Source organism: Lipotes vexillifer, unplaced genomic scaffold, assembly GCF_000442215.2.
Source record: "Lipotes vexillifer unplaced genomic scaffold, Lipotes_vexillifer_v1.1 scaffold415, whole genome shotgun sequence".
NCBI lineage: Eukaryota > Metazoa > Chordata > Mammalia > Artiodactyla > Lipotidae > Lipotes > Lipotes vexillifer.
This window is the reverse complement of record NW_006774345.1, coordinates 368,504-385,814: the sequence shown is the minus strand read 5'-3', so window position 1 is coordinate 385,814 and position 17,311 is coordinate 368,504. Positions and strand designations below refer to the sequence as shown.

General features: G+C 35.8%; 1 protein-coding gene across 5 annotated transcripts in view; it reads right to left on the bottom strand.

The window, feature by feature from the left end:
- The window catches only part of DCN (decorin), a 46,407-nt gene that overhangs the window by 12,716 nt on the left and 16,380 nt on the right, over nucleotides 1-17,311 (bottom strand). For 3 of the 5 annotated variants that reach the window (XM_007449105.1, XM_007449103.1, XM_007449104.1), the window contains 3 exons: nucleotides 8,224-8,336; nucleotides 1,760-1,973; nucleotides 845-958 (listed from right to left, as the gene is read on the bottom strand). The exons of 1 other annotated variant lie outside the window; for it this stretch is intronic. In XM_007449105.1, the coding sequence (XP_007449167.1) occupies nucleotides 845-958; nucleotides 1,760-1,973; nucleotides 8,224-8,336 (441 nt within the window). The remainder of the gene's footprint in view (nucleotides 1-844; nucleotides 959-1,759; nucleotides 1,974-8,223; nucleotides 8,337-17,311) is intronic. One more of the 5 variants, XM_007449106.1, reaches the window with a different exon arrangement.

Below are 17,311 nucleotides of genomic sequence, written 5' to 3'. Positions count from 1 at the left end.
CCTGTGACTGTATGATGATTGCTGTTTATTTGCCTGTCTTTGTTCTATGCAATAAGATCCTTGAAGGCAGGTCTACACCCTATTCACTGCCCTGTCTCCAGTGTTTGTACTTTGCCTAGGCAAAAGGAGTGTTTAAAACACTTTTAATGAATAATAGAAGGTAATATTAATCCACTACTTATCTACAGGCCATATATTTCTCTATTTATTTAGTTTTAAAACAACCCAATGAAATGAATGTTAATATTATTACCACTTTACAGATTTAAAAAATGTGTCATAGATGTTGAATAACTGGTCCAAGATCGTAGAGCCAATTAGTGACAGTCTGAACTCATGCAAATGAACCCCCAAATCCACACTCTTTACAACACACACCACCACTCTTAAATAAGAATGTGACCACTGTGAGTCCTGTTATTCAGATAGTAATGACTAGAATGTCCTAAGATGGAAAGGAATTCACTAAGGGATTAGAGACTCAAAGTAAAAATTGGCTCAATATCAGAGGTACTTCCACGTATCATTTTTTTTTAACAAAGTACCACTAAAGCACTCTATTTTTTAAATAACTGTACTTTTTTTCTGTGATATCACAATTCCATAATATAAAATCATTGTGTGTTAACCTACATTTTATGTTAGATGTAAGAGACTTTATAGGTGAAAGAGTCTACGTTTCTACTGTGAGCCTAGAGGGCCCGGCGGTCAGCTAGGTTCAGTAGAAACACTTGGAGGGATACAGAATGGCTGCTTGAGTCACCATTCAAATTTCCAAAACCATTTTTCAGCGTCAAAGCCTTTGGATTTAGATATTCAAATTGCTTTGGAGAATTTTCGTCACCTTGAGGGATGGTGGTTATATTGGTGTCAGCAATGCGGATGTAGGACAGCTTCTTCATTCCCTGGAAGGCTCCACTTTCAATGCCTGAGCTCTTCAGAGGGTTGGTGCCAAGTTCTACAAATGCAATAAGTGCAAAGCTTTTAGAGGACAATTTGAGGATCTTGCAAGTCAGAGTACTGTCTGTTCAACAAGAAGAAATTCGGGTTAATAACAACTTGCCTGAAAAACAAAAGAGAAATTAAAGGACATGCTTCTCAAAGGGATGGAAAATGGGGTAAAAATTTCCCTTATTAAAACAATCAAAAAACGAACAACAACAAAAAACCCCAAAGATTTATGAGAAAGCAATAGTAGCAAAAACGACAACAACAAAATTATTTAAGGTCCATACACAGGTCTGCCTAGAAATCAATAAAAGTAAGTGTTTACAAATCACGCTTATTATGGGGCAATTACTTTACTAAGATATATTAAAATGTTGTTAAAATAATTTGAATCTAGGATTTTTTAAGCCAATTATAAAATTACAAATATTTTACCACACATAGAGAAAAGCTTTAGAACACATTTTTTTTTAAAAGCAAATGATTTATAGATGTTCAGACTAGAACAAATTCCCACAACAGAAAGGTATCCTCCAAATATCTCTAATAAGCACTAGTTAATTCCATCCTGTACCTTGCATCTGCCCTAGAGCTTTCTTCCACATTCTCAGATCCTCAAGGACAAGAATAAAAACGTCTTAAGGCACAGATTCAAAATCCCATTTCTCTTGGCCCCGGCTACTGTTATTTTTATAGTATTAAGACATGTAAGTTCGAGCTAATTTACCTTCCTGTAGCTAAAGCTTACTTGTAATCTCTTAAGGTGAACCTTGAATCCTGCCTGGTCTTAGAGTTATAAGAATATCTGTACCTACGACAATCAACTGGTTCAATCCATTGAGCACAGACTTTCGCACTTTGGTGATCTCGTTCTCATGGACACGCAGCTCCTGAAGAGTTTTGGGCATTTTCTCTGGCAATTCCTTCAGTTGATTCTTGGACAGATAAAGTCGTTCCAATTTCACCAAAGGTGCAAATGCCCCAGGGCTGATTTTGCTAATTTTGTTGTTGATAAGAATCAACGTCTGTAGGCAGTGAACAAAAGCAACATCTTAATTCCAAAACCTTCCACACATAAATATGTATGTAAAGCAAGTGTGTGGTTTATTCATTCCATTCATGGGACTAGCAGAGAAATCTGCAAAATTAGAAGAAATCAGAAAAAAATTAAACTGATCTGCTTCCTTTACTTGAAAACATATGTGGACCTGAACATCAGGAGTAAAGGGGAGAGAAATTTGATAAAATACAGATTATAGATAGATAGAGATAGAGATATTTAACTTTTAAACAATAAATACTCCAAAATATTGAAATTACTAGAGTGACCTGAAAAGAATCGTGTGCCACAGGCATCCATTCTCCAGTCAGTTTTTCAACCTAAAAGTCCATCTTCATTGGCTGTTGTCATAGATTCCACTAAAAAGGGGTGGCACTAATTTATAACATCACAAGCAATGCAAGAGAGTAACATTTTCTTGCAGCCTCACAGAGTTAGATATAATCGCCTTCCAAAAGTTTGCCAAATTAGCACATTATGTTGTAGCTCATTGCTTTACTTTGCATTTCCTTGTCACTTGAGAGGTTAAACAAATTTCCTTTTTTATTTTGCTACCATTTATTGTTTGGAGGAAAAGGAATGCTTGCTCACAGAACTTCACATTTTTCTTAAGTTTTTGGCCCACGGGCCCAGCCACTCTGCGGCATGTGGGACCCTCCCGGACCAGGGCACAACCCCGCGTCCCCTGCATCGGCAGGCGGACTCCCAACCACTGCGCCACAGGGAAGTCCAGGAGTAAAGGGGAGAGAAATTTGATAAAATACAGATTATAGATAGATAGAGATAGAGATATTTAACTTTTAAACAATAAATACTCCAAAATATTGAAATTACTAGAGTGACCTGAAAAGAATCGTGTGCCACAGGCATCCATTCTCCAGTCAGTTTTTCAACCTAAAAGTCCATCTTCATTGGCTGTTGTCATAGATTCCACTAAAAAGGGGTGGCACTAATTTATAACATCACAAGCAATGCAAGAGAGTAACATTTTCTTGCAGCCTCACAGAGTTAGATATAATCGCCTTCCAAAAGTTTGCCAAATTAGCACATTATGTTGTAGCTCATTGCTTTACTTTGCATTTCCTTGTCACTTGAGAGGTTAAACAAATTTCCTTTTTTATTTTGCTACCATTTATTGTTTGGAGGAAAAGGAATGCTTGCTCACAGAACTTCACATTTTTCTTAAGTTTTTGGCCCACGGGCCCAGCCACTCTGCGGCATGTGGGACCCTCCCAGACCAGGGCACAAACCCGCGTCCCCTGCATCGGCAGGCGGACTCCCAACCACTGCGCCACCAGGGAAGTCCATTTGCTTAAGTTTAATGTATTTTAATAACTGGTTTACAGAATAAAGGTATAGATAATAGGATATGCAGAGACAATATACTTTTCTTCTGTTTTTGCCCTTTTTACATATAAGGGTTTTATGTAGTCAAATATGTTATTTTTGGGGTAATTTAAAAATGTTTCTGAGTTCTATTCATATAGGAAGTTACTTGTATCCATTATTGTTATACTATAGATATTGCTATACCTACTTTTGGACTACCTCATTCTCCTCCAATGATCTATATGTATACAGAACAACACTGATATTATTTTAAGTCAATTTATCAACTAATCCTAAGGAATTTAGGATAATTTTATCAAGGTTTAAGAAACTTGTATTTTCAATTGTAGAACATTTTTAGGAGCATATGAAAATGGAGAGAGGCAAAATAGGAACTAGAGTAATAGAACGGTGAGAACTTTCTGTCTCAGAAATGCAGGACTACTTTCTGAAGGTAACAGCTGGTTTAATGACCCATGTACATCCTCATATAGTTCACATTATTTGACTAACTAAAACTTGTTACAAGTAATATAATCTTTTAACTAATCCTAACAGGTACATTGGTTGATTAAAACAAAATCCTAGGAAATTTCAAAGACTATTACAGAAAGTTCAAAAACCCATGAGGGTTAAAGTCATAGGAAATTGATATTAACAAGCAAAATGTCCAGAAAATCAGTAAAAGCCAGAGCTAGACGAGAGAAGAGAGAACGTGCGTCATTAAAAGGCAGCCAAAATGGTGGATGCTTAATTATAAAGGCAAAGGCCATCCTTAATTGCCACCCATGCAAGAAAATTCTGAAAGACCGATACAATTAAATGAATTAAACGTGGTCTGAAAATCTGTCTTATTTTACGTTAAATGTTGAAACCTTTTATGAAGAATCAACCTGCTGATGTGTTATCTGAAATTTCAGGTAATAAAATATTACTTCTTTTCCTAGATAATAACTAGACAATGTCTCTACTGGTGAGTATGCTGTAGTAATAATAACTGCTGCTAAATTTTGGGGTGGTGTGACATTTGTTCCCAATTATTTTTTCAGTAAAGTAGAAACTATAATAACACCTACAGGGGGTTGTTGTGAGGATTAAAAAATGATCATGCATATAGTCTGCTTCTTTGGAAAGCACCTTTCAAATGGCATTGTTGGTTGAAAGGTCTAGTCCAGCAAAAAGCATCTCCACTTTCAGAATAAAATAAATGTGAAAAATGAATCAACCATACAAATTTTGGTCATCATGATGTAAAATGTTAAGATATATATAAATTAGAGCTTCATCTAAAACAGATCCATATGTGAAAAAAGGTACTCATGTATATACAGTACTGCTAAAGATGGTCAATGTTAGTTTCACGCACAAGGACATGTATTTAAGAAAGCACAGTTATAATATTATAACAGGCAATGGAAAGATGTCAACATGGGAAAAAACTAATTACATTGGCTAATGACAAAACAGAGAAAGAATCAAAGCTGAACTGCAGATATTCTTCAGGAGATCAGCTGATGAAAAAATGAATCACAAGGGCTTCCCTGGTGGCGCAGTGGTTGGGAGTCCGCCTGCCGGTGCAGGGGACACGGGTTCGTGCCTCAGTCCGGGAGGATTCCACATGCCGCGGAGTGGCTGGGCCCGTGAGCCATGGCCGCTGAGCCTGCGCGTCCGGAGCCTGTGCTCCGCAACGGGAGAGGCCATAATAGTGAGAGGCCCGCGTCCCGCAAAAAAAAAGAATCACAAGCTGAAATGTATTATAATTAGTTAGGTAAGAGGCCGAGAGAAGTCGAATTAGGAGAGACCTTGTTGTTCAAGGGTCAGGAAATGCCCTGAGTACTATTTAACCTGAAATTGAAGCCCAGACTAAAAAAATCAGGACTGCCTACTTCTCTGGTAACTAAGGAAAAGTGATCTAGCCTGGTAGGTAGGGGAGAGGTGACGAAAAAAGTGACTGACAATAGAAATAGAGTGGAAGGGGGAGTAAAAGCATTTTTACCACCTTCATCAAAGTGGTCAAAAGGTATAAACTTACAGTTATAAGACAAATAAGTACTGGGGATGTAATGTACAACACGATGACTATAGTTAACACTGCTGTGTGGTATGCCTGAATATTGCTAAGAGAATAAATCCTAAAAGTTCTTGTCACAAGGAAAACATTTGTTTTTCTTCTTTTTTTTCAATATCTGTATGAGATGATGGATTTTAATTAAACTTATTATGGTAATCATTTTGCAATATATGTATGTCAAGTCATGATACTGTACTCCTTGAAGTTATGTAGTGCTGTATATCAATTATATTTCAATAAAACTGAAAAAAAATGTTGAAACCCGACTTAATAGTATGTACAATTTTCTCCAAAGCCATTTATGTAGGGCTCACACTGTACCAGGTGTTGTTTAAGGGATTTTATTGTTACTATCATATTTACAGGCAATTTATAAGTGCACAGACTCAAGCCAGACTGTTCCCGAGTTTCGATCTCAAACTCTGGCTCTTATTTGTTGTGTAACAGTAAGCAGGTAACATAACCTCACTGTGCCTGAGTATCCTCATCTGTATTAAAGGTGTTCTCAAGAGTGTCTACCTCATTAGAATAGTTATAAGAATTAAACAAGTTAATGTATACAAGATATTAAGAACAGTGCCTAGTATATAGTAATGGCTAAAGAAGTGTTTGCTATTATTCAATCTTTGACAATTTTATTTTTAATTAAAAATTTAAAAATTAGATTTATTAAGCTTTAATTCAAAGGAAATATATTGAATGTTGATATTATTATACTGAATTTTCCATTACTTTATAGAATAATTATGTATTTTTTTCTGCTATATATGAGTATACAACTACTGTTAAGCAATATATACTGCTCATAGTGAGGCACGGTTGTAAATTAATAAAATTATTGAGAAAAAGGCAACATTCTTCTGTTAAATCCTTTCTATTTTAATCCTTGGTAAATTTTTATTTCTCTCCTTTCTCATTCAAGGGTGGCTTTCCTGGCTGAAATTATGATGTTTATTTGCATAATAACAGGGATAGAAATGGTCATGAATGAAAGAGTAAGAGAAAAATAGCTGTTTAACATCCTCTAAATGGTTAGAAGCTCTAACGAACTCTGTCTTCTTCCAGTGTATACTTTAAAGCAGAAAGAAAGAGATTGCCAAGATGATAAATTGCCTAAAAACATACTTAGCAGGAGACGTGGAAAAGAAAGAACACATTGTTCCAAACACCAGATTTAGTGAGAATGTCACAGAAACTAGGTATCTCTTATTTAAGGTATGAGGAGTTTAAACAAATTATTGAGATTATACTTAAACATACAGGAAGTTGGGTATAAGAGAATTTTCCTTCCTTAAAAAAGTAGCTTTAGGCTAAAGCTATGCAAAAAAATGAAGCTTTTTAATATTTTAGTTTATTGAAGCTAATATATTCATTTTTTATTATCACCTCTTTTAACTTATTCCAATGATAGTTTAAATACTCACTGACAAAACTTTGTTGGTATCTCCATCATTTCACTCCCAGTGAAATCATAATATGAAAGCAGAGAGAAGGTGAGTAGGGGCCCATGTCCAGTAGCCTATCAGTGGAGTAGGATCCCATTGGTCCAGGGTTCAAGATCTCCAGCACAAGCCTTACCTTCCACTACTTTGGAGCCTGTGTCTTTCACTTTAGCCATCTTCTCTTTTTGTCTGCTGCTCATTTTCTTCTGCCTTTCCTTTCCTCTTACACAGAAAACTCTCTTCTCTTCCTTCCAAAATTCTGCTAATCCTCTATGTCCCCTTTTTTCCATATTCTCTCAAAACATTAACTGGGTAACCTGATATAAGAGCGTGTTTTTTTCTTCTCTTACTTAGTGCCCGAAATATTCACTACTTATATCGTAATGTGCTTATATTGTTGGATACTTCAGAAATTTGATGATGCCATTTTATTACTTGCTATTATTTTTATTAACTGTTCCATGGGCAATCTTAAAATCTCAAGGAAAAATTCTTTGCTTCTTTTTAAAAAGCTGGTAAATTGGGCTTCCCTGGTGGCACAGTGGTTGAGAGTCCACCTGCCGATGCAGGGGACACAAGTTCGTGCCCCAGTCCGGGAGGATCCCACATGCCGTGGAGCTGCTGGGCCTGTGAGCCATGGCCGCTGAGCCTGTGCGGCCGGAGCCTGTGCTCCACAATGGGAAAAAATCTGGTAAATTGCCTCCTAATGGATAAATGTTTATTGCTTTTCTCATCTTGGCTGTCAGAAAGTTGATAACTAAATCTTGCCTTGATCATGCCATCTCTTTTCTGCTGGAATCCTGACTGGTAGACTGGATGTGTTACATTACAATAGAGTAGAAGTAAGTGAAAAAGCAGAATAAAAACACAGATACAGATAAGGCTGCAGCATGCATAATCTTAAATACAAAGCAAAATATATAGCTGTATAGACATTTATTTTTTTCTCTTGGTGCCAGTCTTTGAGTCTTTACAAAGCCATTTGCATGTCTTAGAAAATGAATGAAAGAAAACAAAAGAAACAATGAAATAAAATAATACTAAGATCAGTCCATTTTGTGTTTTGTTCCACTATTGAAGTACATTCTAATTGGGAAGATAAAGATATTTATTGATAAAATGTGTGAGAAGATTAAGATATAACATATCTTTTAGAAAGCCAATACTAAAGTTATATGAGGGATATGTAAGAAAATTCGATGTGTTTTAGGGGTTAATGAATATGGTGCTTTGCTCCTTTATCTCCCCCTAAAAAGAGAATTTAATAGACACTTATTTATTACCATATAGTAATCTTGGCCTTACCTAAGTTTTGTTTTCAAAAATACTTTGAGTAAGATCTTGTTATAACTCAAATACATAATAATTCTTACATGAAGGTTCTTCAGGTTCTTAAAGTCTCCATCTTTGATTTCAGTTATTTTGTTGTTTTGCAGGTCCAGCAGTGCAGTGTCAGGGGGAAGATCTTTTGGTACTTTGTCCAGACCTAGCATGAGAGTAAAAGCAATGTGCACTCAGTGAAAAGGGACACATGACTACAGAATCACAGAGGATGTGTTTACAGAGAAATCAATGTTTCAGTGATAGTTTTACCGCTACCATAGTTTTCTTCTTCTAGGAATTACATCAACTGTAGTTTAAAATATCTGTTCTATCTTTTCCAACGAAGTCAAATGATTTTTAAAAAAATCATAAACAGGCACATTATTTACCCCCATGTAATTACTCTTCTGCATAATAGGAAAATTAATATTTTGTAAGGTGTGGTTCAAATGTCTCAGTACACAGTGTGTTTTACCTCATTGTTCTTGTTTTAGAAAGTCATTCCTTTGATAAGTGTTAAGTGGGAGTGATTTGTAAACCTGTATTTTTCTACATAGATATCCTTTCAGTAGAGAAGAGCTTTAGCCAAATCATCAAAGATCCTTTTGATAAACCTAACGCTGTCACAGATCTACATATAAAATTAAAATTATGTGAATATGCAACCACGCTGTTGTGTCAAAAACTTGAAAATTTATCCAAACTTTTAGGAGAACGGTTTTTTCAGTTTTAATTGGAACGTTAAAACAGTATCAATTTTATGACCAATAGATATGTAGCTAATCAGAATAAAGTGAACAAAATTTGTTAATATAACGTCTCTAAAATTTATTATTTGAGGGATTCCCTGGTGGCGCAGTGGTTGAGTCCGCCTGCCGATGCAGGGGATGCGGGTTCGTGCCCCGGTCCGGGAAGATCCCACATGCCGCGGAGCGGCTGGGCCCCTGAGCCATGGCCGCTGAGCCCGTGCGTTTGGAGCCTGTGCTCCACAACCGGAGAGGCCACAACAGTGAGAGGCCCGCGTACCGCAAAAAAAAAAAAAAAAAAAATTATTATATGAAGCATTACTTTTGGACTTTAAATTTAGATCTAAATAACTGAGTTATTGTTTTTAGTTTATAAATGTAAACACATTGAAAAACCAAATGCTCTATGGCATAAAAAAAGACATTTCAATAGTCATTCAACTAGATGTATAAGGATAAACTTCTTTTATTCAAAAGATATGGCATTTAAAATAAATTATCATTATGAATGTTAACGGAGAAAATATTAAATTATATAGCTGTTTTCCTTTCTTTCTTCCATTGGCTTTGTTCCATATTGATGTAAGCAAAAATTTGATATTTTATTAACTCAAATTCCTATGGTCATTTTCATATCTTAAGATTGCATAACGTAAATCAGAAACGCTTTTCAACCTCTCCATCATATCTTAGACTTACAGTGCTGAAGATCATTCTTTCATTCATTCAACAACATCTTATTGAATACCTTTTAGACACCATTAATTTATTAGGCTCTGGGGATATGGCAGGAACAAAACAGAAGTTGCCCACATCCTCATGGAAAAAAGGGTTCAATCTACAGTTTTCAATTAAAAGGAAAATTGAAACAGGGTATATAGTAACTGCTATGTTGGGAAGATATCTTTTCAATTTTCAATCTTATGTAAGCATACAGGTAAATTATCATGCTAACCATATTCCTATCTTCATATTGCCATGAAAATTACAGAAAATGTATCTGAAATACCAACTTCTGATTTCTTTCCCCCCAAAATTTTTTTGTTCACATTATCACTGTTCTGTTGATAATGGCAAAAAGTCTAGTTCCTAATTCAATGATCAGCTATGGTTATAAATTTGAATATCAAAGTGCAGGTAATTCTGCACATGCATAAATATATTCCAAGAACTCACTACAGAAATAGTTCACAGAGAAATAACAAAAATGAAGTGTTTTCAGCGATGAACAGCAAACCACCAGAACAGCTACCTTGTAGGAGGATATTTAACTGCACTATACACTCATGATCACTGCCATTTTCAGAAATGTCAGTTTGCTAATTTCATGCAGTTAAGAGTGGTAGACTTCTGCCAAATCTTTGATAATTAGTGTTCTTCAACGCAGAAAAGGCACATTTCCTTTCATTTGGAGAAAAGTTACTGCCTACATTTCATCATTACTTCGTGGGCTTCTTTGTCAAAGTCTTAATTCCCGCTTATGCTTAGTTTTATACATTGTTGAACTTATATTATAGTGGCCCCCTTAACAATTGTTCAGTGCCAAAGTGAAGATACATTTCAGATGTGAAGAGAAAATGATATATCTGGATGGTTGACAAGTTTGATTATGTCATCCTAGAATTTTATAGTAATAGGAACTGCTTGGGGTGAATTATATATATCTTTTCCCTGAAGATTTAGCATAAAAAAAAACCAGGCTTGTGGTTTCTGCAGCTTAGTTCTTAGAGAGTTGTTATAATGATTAAAATCATGATCCTACAATCTTCTCTGAATTACTAGAAAATTCATATTCATTTGAGGGACTTCACATATCAGCACTTTATTATTAGAACTTTATTTAGCTTTACAATTTATAAAAAAATTGAAAATATGTTATCTCATTTACCTCACAGCAATCCAATGAGACAGGTAAGGCAGTATGATAATATTTTTTCAGATGATTTTTAGAAAAAATTCAGTGACATGAACAAGCCCATGTAGCTAGGAGTGACAAAATGCAGATGAAAAGCCTAATCTCCTGGCTTCCAGTAGGATTTTTTTTTTTTTCCTATCATACCTATTTGTATCCCCAACAAGAATTATTCTGACATCAGACCCAATAACATGCTGTACATTTAAGGGCTAGACAAGGTATTGGGGTATTAACTAGCTCACTCAAAAAGTATAGGCAGAATACAAAGGGGAAATTATCCTAGCTATGAGTTCTTAGAATGTCACAAAGGGAAGGACCATTGAGTATCAGCTATTGTTTCCAAATTCTGATCAGGTAGACTCTATGATGAGGTTCTTATCAGTCTATGTCATAATCAGAAAACCATGAGGGCAATTTGGTTAGTTTTAATATAAATTATTAGACACACATACACATGTACACACACACATTTCTGAGACTAGCTCCTGCCTCCATTTTAAATATACCCTCTTTTAAAAAATGATTCTGATAGCAGATGCCAGGTTGTTGTTATTTCTTTGGATTTGGTTTTGACCTTCATAAGAAAGTAACTTGTCCAACATTCAAAAAATTTTACTTGTCCCAGAAATCAGGAACTTTCAAGCCAGTCTAATACTCTCTTTTCATAGGTAAAGAAACAGAAACCCAATGAAGTTAAGTGCCTTCTCCACAGTGCCTCATGGCTAAACTAAACCAAGAACAAGATGCATGAGTCCTCACTCTAGAACTACCTGATATGCCATGGATGTATGGAAACGATGTACATATTTTTAAAAGATGCTGATCTACACTGTCCCCTGAACATGCTGTGCTTATTCCCAGCTACTCATTTTGCTCATATAATTTGTTTTATGGAATACTCCACCCACTCATTTTCTTCCACTTCCGTTCTAACAGTCCTTTAAAATGTACCCACTATCCCAACCCCCCTCTATAATATTTGTCATAACCGCTCCAGAAAACAAACTCCTCCAAAATTCTGATCTATCAACTTATTATGTATTATACCACATTTTAGTTTTCTTTCTTTTCTGTAAGTTTCTTTTCTGTAAGTTCTTTTCTGTAAGTTCTGGGTAAGTAAGGACAAATGACTATTTTTCATGAGAGCTTTGATCTTATGTACAGAAATAAATTTTTGACTGATTAGTTTTAAAATCATAGTATATTCTCCTGTCCCATTGTGAAAAGTTCATGGCCATAGCTTCAAGATCTTTTCTGCTATATTTTGTTACAATCATCTCTTCACATCCTTCTTTCATAAAGGTACATACCCTCATAGTAAATCTCCCAAATTATTAGGATGCAACTGGCTCAGAATTCAACAAGCTATTCTATAAAATAATTTCCTACTATAGTGCATAGCAGGGTCCCAACTCCTGGTACCTGTAATTATTATCAATAATGAGAAGAGAGGGTAAAACTCTATCTTGCTGATTATTAGTCTGTAAGTCTGTGACAAGTCTGACTTTTTATTTTCTGTACAATTATAATGCATATTATCCTGGAAGCTGCAATCTATTTTTCAGTTGTTATCACACACAGATTTTTCACCTAATGCACTTGATTCTGAGTTGGTTTTTCTTGTCAGTCATTTTGTGGGCTTGTTATAGTCATCATTTTTCCCATGAAGTTCAAGACCTTTGGACAACTTGTCTACCAAGCCCCCCACCTTTGGATGATAACCCCTCAGTTCAGTAGGTACATATTCCCAAAAAACAATTAGACCCCGCAAAAAGCTGTTCACGGTCAATTTAACCCTAGTTCAATTATGGCAAATCCTACAGGCTTGCAAATCTGTAAAATATCAGTCTTTGTTTATATTAGGATATTCTTTCCTTTCTTTTCCTCCCTCCCTCCCTCCCTCCCTTCCTTCCTCCCTCTTTTCGTCCCTCCCATCCTTTCTGCCTTCCTTGGCATTAATTATATCTCCCATCTTACATGTTCTTATTCAATACACACTTGTCCAACCCCATCAAAAGATGGAGTCAAATTCCTGTCCCTTCAAATGTGGCATGGCCTTATGATGTCTCTCTGAACTAATGGAACGTGGTGAAGGTGACAGAGCATGACTTCCAGAGCTAGGTCAGAAAAGGTTATTCAGCTGCTACCCAATTCTTCTGGGATGCTCGCTCTGGGGGCATCGAGGGGTCATGTAAGAAGTCTTTCTACCCTGAGACCACTATGGTGGAGAGGCCATGTGAGACACTCCAGATGACAGAAGAGCGGAGCTCCTAGGCAACAGCAGAACAAACTGCCAGTCATGAGAGTGAGCTGTCTTAGGTCCAGTCTGGGCCATCCTCCCCATGGCTATGGCCTCAGCCAACACCTGACGACAAATGCATGAGAGACCCCCAAGTGAGAGCAGCCCTTCTAAGCCCTGCTCAAATTCCCTGTAGCTTAAATCATGAGCAAAATAAAATTATTTTTTAAGTCACTAAGTTTTGAGGTAATATTTATTCAGCAATAGTAACAGGAAAAAAGTGGCTTCCTAAATTTAATTATTTTTCAATGAGCATTCTTTAATATAATTCTAAATCTTCCATCAAAATGCAATTATTTTCAAGGCTAGACTGAATTATTTAGTTGCTCTTCCAAATTCAGTAAAGGAAACTTTATCTTCTTTAAAATAGGGTTATTAATTAAAGTAAATAAAACTCTATTTAAGACATTACCAGAAAGTCATTTCTGAAATAAAGGCTAATAAGAATTGTACTTTTTTTTCTAGTTGTCTCAGTGATGAATGGTATTGTTGTACTAGCAAATTTCATCAATCTGGTAAACATCATGTTGGACAAAGGCCAGGTCGTCCTAAAACATCATGCCTTTTTTTTGTTGTTTTCTGCCCTGTGGCAGGGGTCCAAACTCTAAGATTTATTCTTGTTGATTTCCAAAATGTTTTTATATTTCTGACTTCAATTTAATAATTAGGTCGGTGGTGATACACTTTAGTTTTGGCATATGATCAAAATAATATGTAGGAGTCCCAGCTCCATCAAAAACCATTTCTTCCAAAGGCAGGAATGTTTCCCTCTTTTCCTCTTAAAAAACAGCAATTCGACTCTGATGGCAGTTGGATTCAGAAATAATAGATCATCATTTTAATTTGATTCTCTTTCCAAATAACTTAAGGAAGGTTTAAGCTTCCTGGTTCTATAGTCATCCTCAAAAAGAGTAAGAAAGGATACGCTACAGTTCCATGACTCCTAATTTCCAGTCAGCCATGTTCCACCCTGTTTCCAGCTTGAGAGAATCAAGAATATTGTAGAACTATGCACTCATTCAAGCACTAAACCATGCATATGTTCATTTATTCATTTATCAAGCATTTATTGATGTTTGAGAACCTACCAAGTATAAGGCATTTTTTGGAGTGGAAGACCAAAAGATAAATTATCACTATGCTTTTCTTCTGGTAGAGAAAGTAAATATTTAAATAAGTAATTAAAGATCATGAATAATTATTATCTATGTACATATAATTGATTATTGCAGAATCATCAAAGCAAATACGGATTACAGTGAAAGCACAGAAGTAGACAAGCTGCAGAAATTGCCTCAAAACCATCTTCAGACTGAGTCAAGGGTTAATTGAATCTTGAGTGTTACAGTGTAGCTGCTACAGGACTGCTTCCTTTTGTTAAGACTAGATTGCAAACTGGGTTAATTCTTCTTTATCCTTATTTTCAAGGAAATATATAATTTTCTTGCTACTCTTTTGAAGGAGAAAAGTTAAGATTAGAGGGTCTCCTGCATTTCCTCTTTCATCCAGGAAATTGATATTCTGACTAACATATTCCCATCCTGTCCTCTGGAGCCAGGCATGATCTTCCAGAGGAGAATGCATCGCAGCTGCAGTCTAACCAAATGCCTTGATCCCACACAGCTGCCTCTTTCTCCCTCCTGGGACTAAGAAGGAAACCAGGGAAATGTCAGTCGTCAGTCACGTCAAGGAGACAGATGCTTCCTTTGGCCTTCTCTGACCCCTCTCTTCCTCCTTCTCACCTTTAGCCCCTTGAATCAGGGGCTTTGGTTATCTGGATCACACCTGAGCATTCCTCTTGCTGCATCTGAGATCTGTCATACTCTATCCCTACCCAAAACTATTTTAGGCAACCCATGGGCATGCTCTGTGCACAGCCTCCTTCTTGCACCACATCTTAGAGATACCCTTTTGATGCATCTGAAACTCTGAATGAGAGTCATCCCACATCCCTGCTGCTGTAAAGCTAGATATAAACAATGAAAGCAACTAAGCTTCCAGCATTCTCTCCTCCTCTACAAATAGTCCTAATTTATTCTTCTAGGATGATTTCATGGAAGAAGTCTAATGGTTCATTTACTTCATGCATAAGATTTGCTTCTGGAAAACCAGTTTCCCCAAACAAGAGACAAGCTCTGGCATCTATGTCCCAAGTGGTGACCACTAACAAAATTTCCACCTGTTGAGGCAAAGATTAAAAAGAAGAAAACTAACTTTATGCAAATTAAAGGGTTGTACATTTTCCTGAGATTTTTAAAAAGTAAAATATCCTTTGCATTATGAGGTACATTTTAGGGACCATTAGTTATTTACAACGCTTTTGCTTGGCAAAATAAAATGTTTCATCTTCTGGCATCATGTCTAGAGGGTTAACTATGCAGGCTATGAATCATCTGTGATTATTAAATAGGCAAAAGCTTTATTGTTCTCTCTACTCAACCAAACCAATTTTGTTCAAAGGAATAGCATTTGGAGAATACTATTTTGATAATTATACAATTTTCTAATTTTTATCTATTTTGTGATGTGGCCTTCTTTGGGGGGAGGGGAGAGAAGGTGCTATTTTGTATCCAGCTTGACAAGCCATATACTTAGTGTTTCTCAATTTCACATAAAAATAAAGAACATCATGAGAAATAACTTCATGTTATTAGCTGACTTTGTCTGAAATGGTCAACTGAACATAACAGTTACTATGAAAAATATTTTTATAAATATTTTCTATTCTTACCTAATAAGGTAAGAGACATTCCCATTTATCCAGTGAGGAAACGGGTTTTGAAAGTTTCAAAGTTACAGTTAATAAATGGTAACGCAGGACTTGAGTTCAGAGGTGTTGAACTGCATGACCCAAGATCTTTCCACAATTAAATATTTTTAAGGGTATTTCAATTCTTTTGAAAGTTTATAAGAAATACATCAATAAATATTGCTTTAATTTGGAAGAATAGCTAAAAAACAATACTTATGCTTATTTCACCTGGCAGGGCTGATGTGCCTTTAATAAATGAGATGAAGGTCGGTGCCAAACAGTGCTTCTTGGTGACACTTGATCCACAGATGAATGGCTGAGCCAAAGAGTACATAAGTAAGGGAACTGTCTTCCTTTAAGATACTAAGTACATAAAACAAAGCATCCAAGCACAGGATTAATATTAGGGCATTCAGACAAGAATGAGTAACATTGTGGGATTATTATTTTAAGGAAACCCATAGGGTTCTGAATTTGCTAATCCTACATTTACTTTTATATTGTTATTTTTATAAATGCTATAATTATGAGTGGATTTTTTATGTCTTAAGAGGATAGATAAAGAAAGAAAAGAAGACATGGGTCTCATAAAATTCTGGTTCAAATTACAAGTTAAATTACAAGTTCAGCCAAATAATTTGGCCAGTATCAATGGAGAATTCATTACTTTCTTAGACAGGCTAAAATATATGTTTACTTTTTCAATCCCCCATGCTCTAGAAAAACATATTATAATGCTATTCTGATAAGTTGGAACTAGGGACTAAAACAGTCAATGGATCTTCTTGAACACCTCAAGTTTCCCATGGACTAATTATTCAATTTTAATTCCACAGTTTTTATATCTTAGGTTTGAAAGAACTGTTTAAAATTTTGATGCTGTTTAACTTTGTCAGAAATACGTCTTACTGGCAAAAATAGTCAGACATTTGAATAAGATATGTTTGCTTATATTAAACATTATGTAGATAATAAGATGACAAAGCTCTATTGTCCTTCAACACTGAGCCTCCACTCTGCTCATTAAAAGCTCTAGCAAGAATAATCCTTAAGAAAATATTAGTCCTTGGTATAAATAGGCATTCACATTTCTCACCCCAAAGGGCATTGCATTTTTTCTTTGCTATAATAATTCAAGCTTCATGCTCAGATTACTAGAGAACTTAAAACAAAAAATAAAATAAACGGCATTGCCTTTACTATGAGTGAGGTTGCCCGTTTCCCCTTCTCTGCTTTTTCCTATGTTTCTTTCATCTTTTACTCCACATAATCATTATATAGAAAAAATGTATGGAGGCTCTACTATGGGTCAGGTACCTCACACAGATAATCGAATCTCTAAGACTGACTGTGATTTCTCTACAGATGAAAATGTCAAGGCTCTGAACAGCTTGCCGTGATCATAAAGGGAGCAGAGGCTATGCAG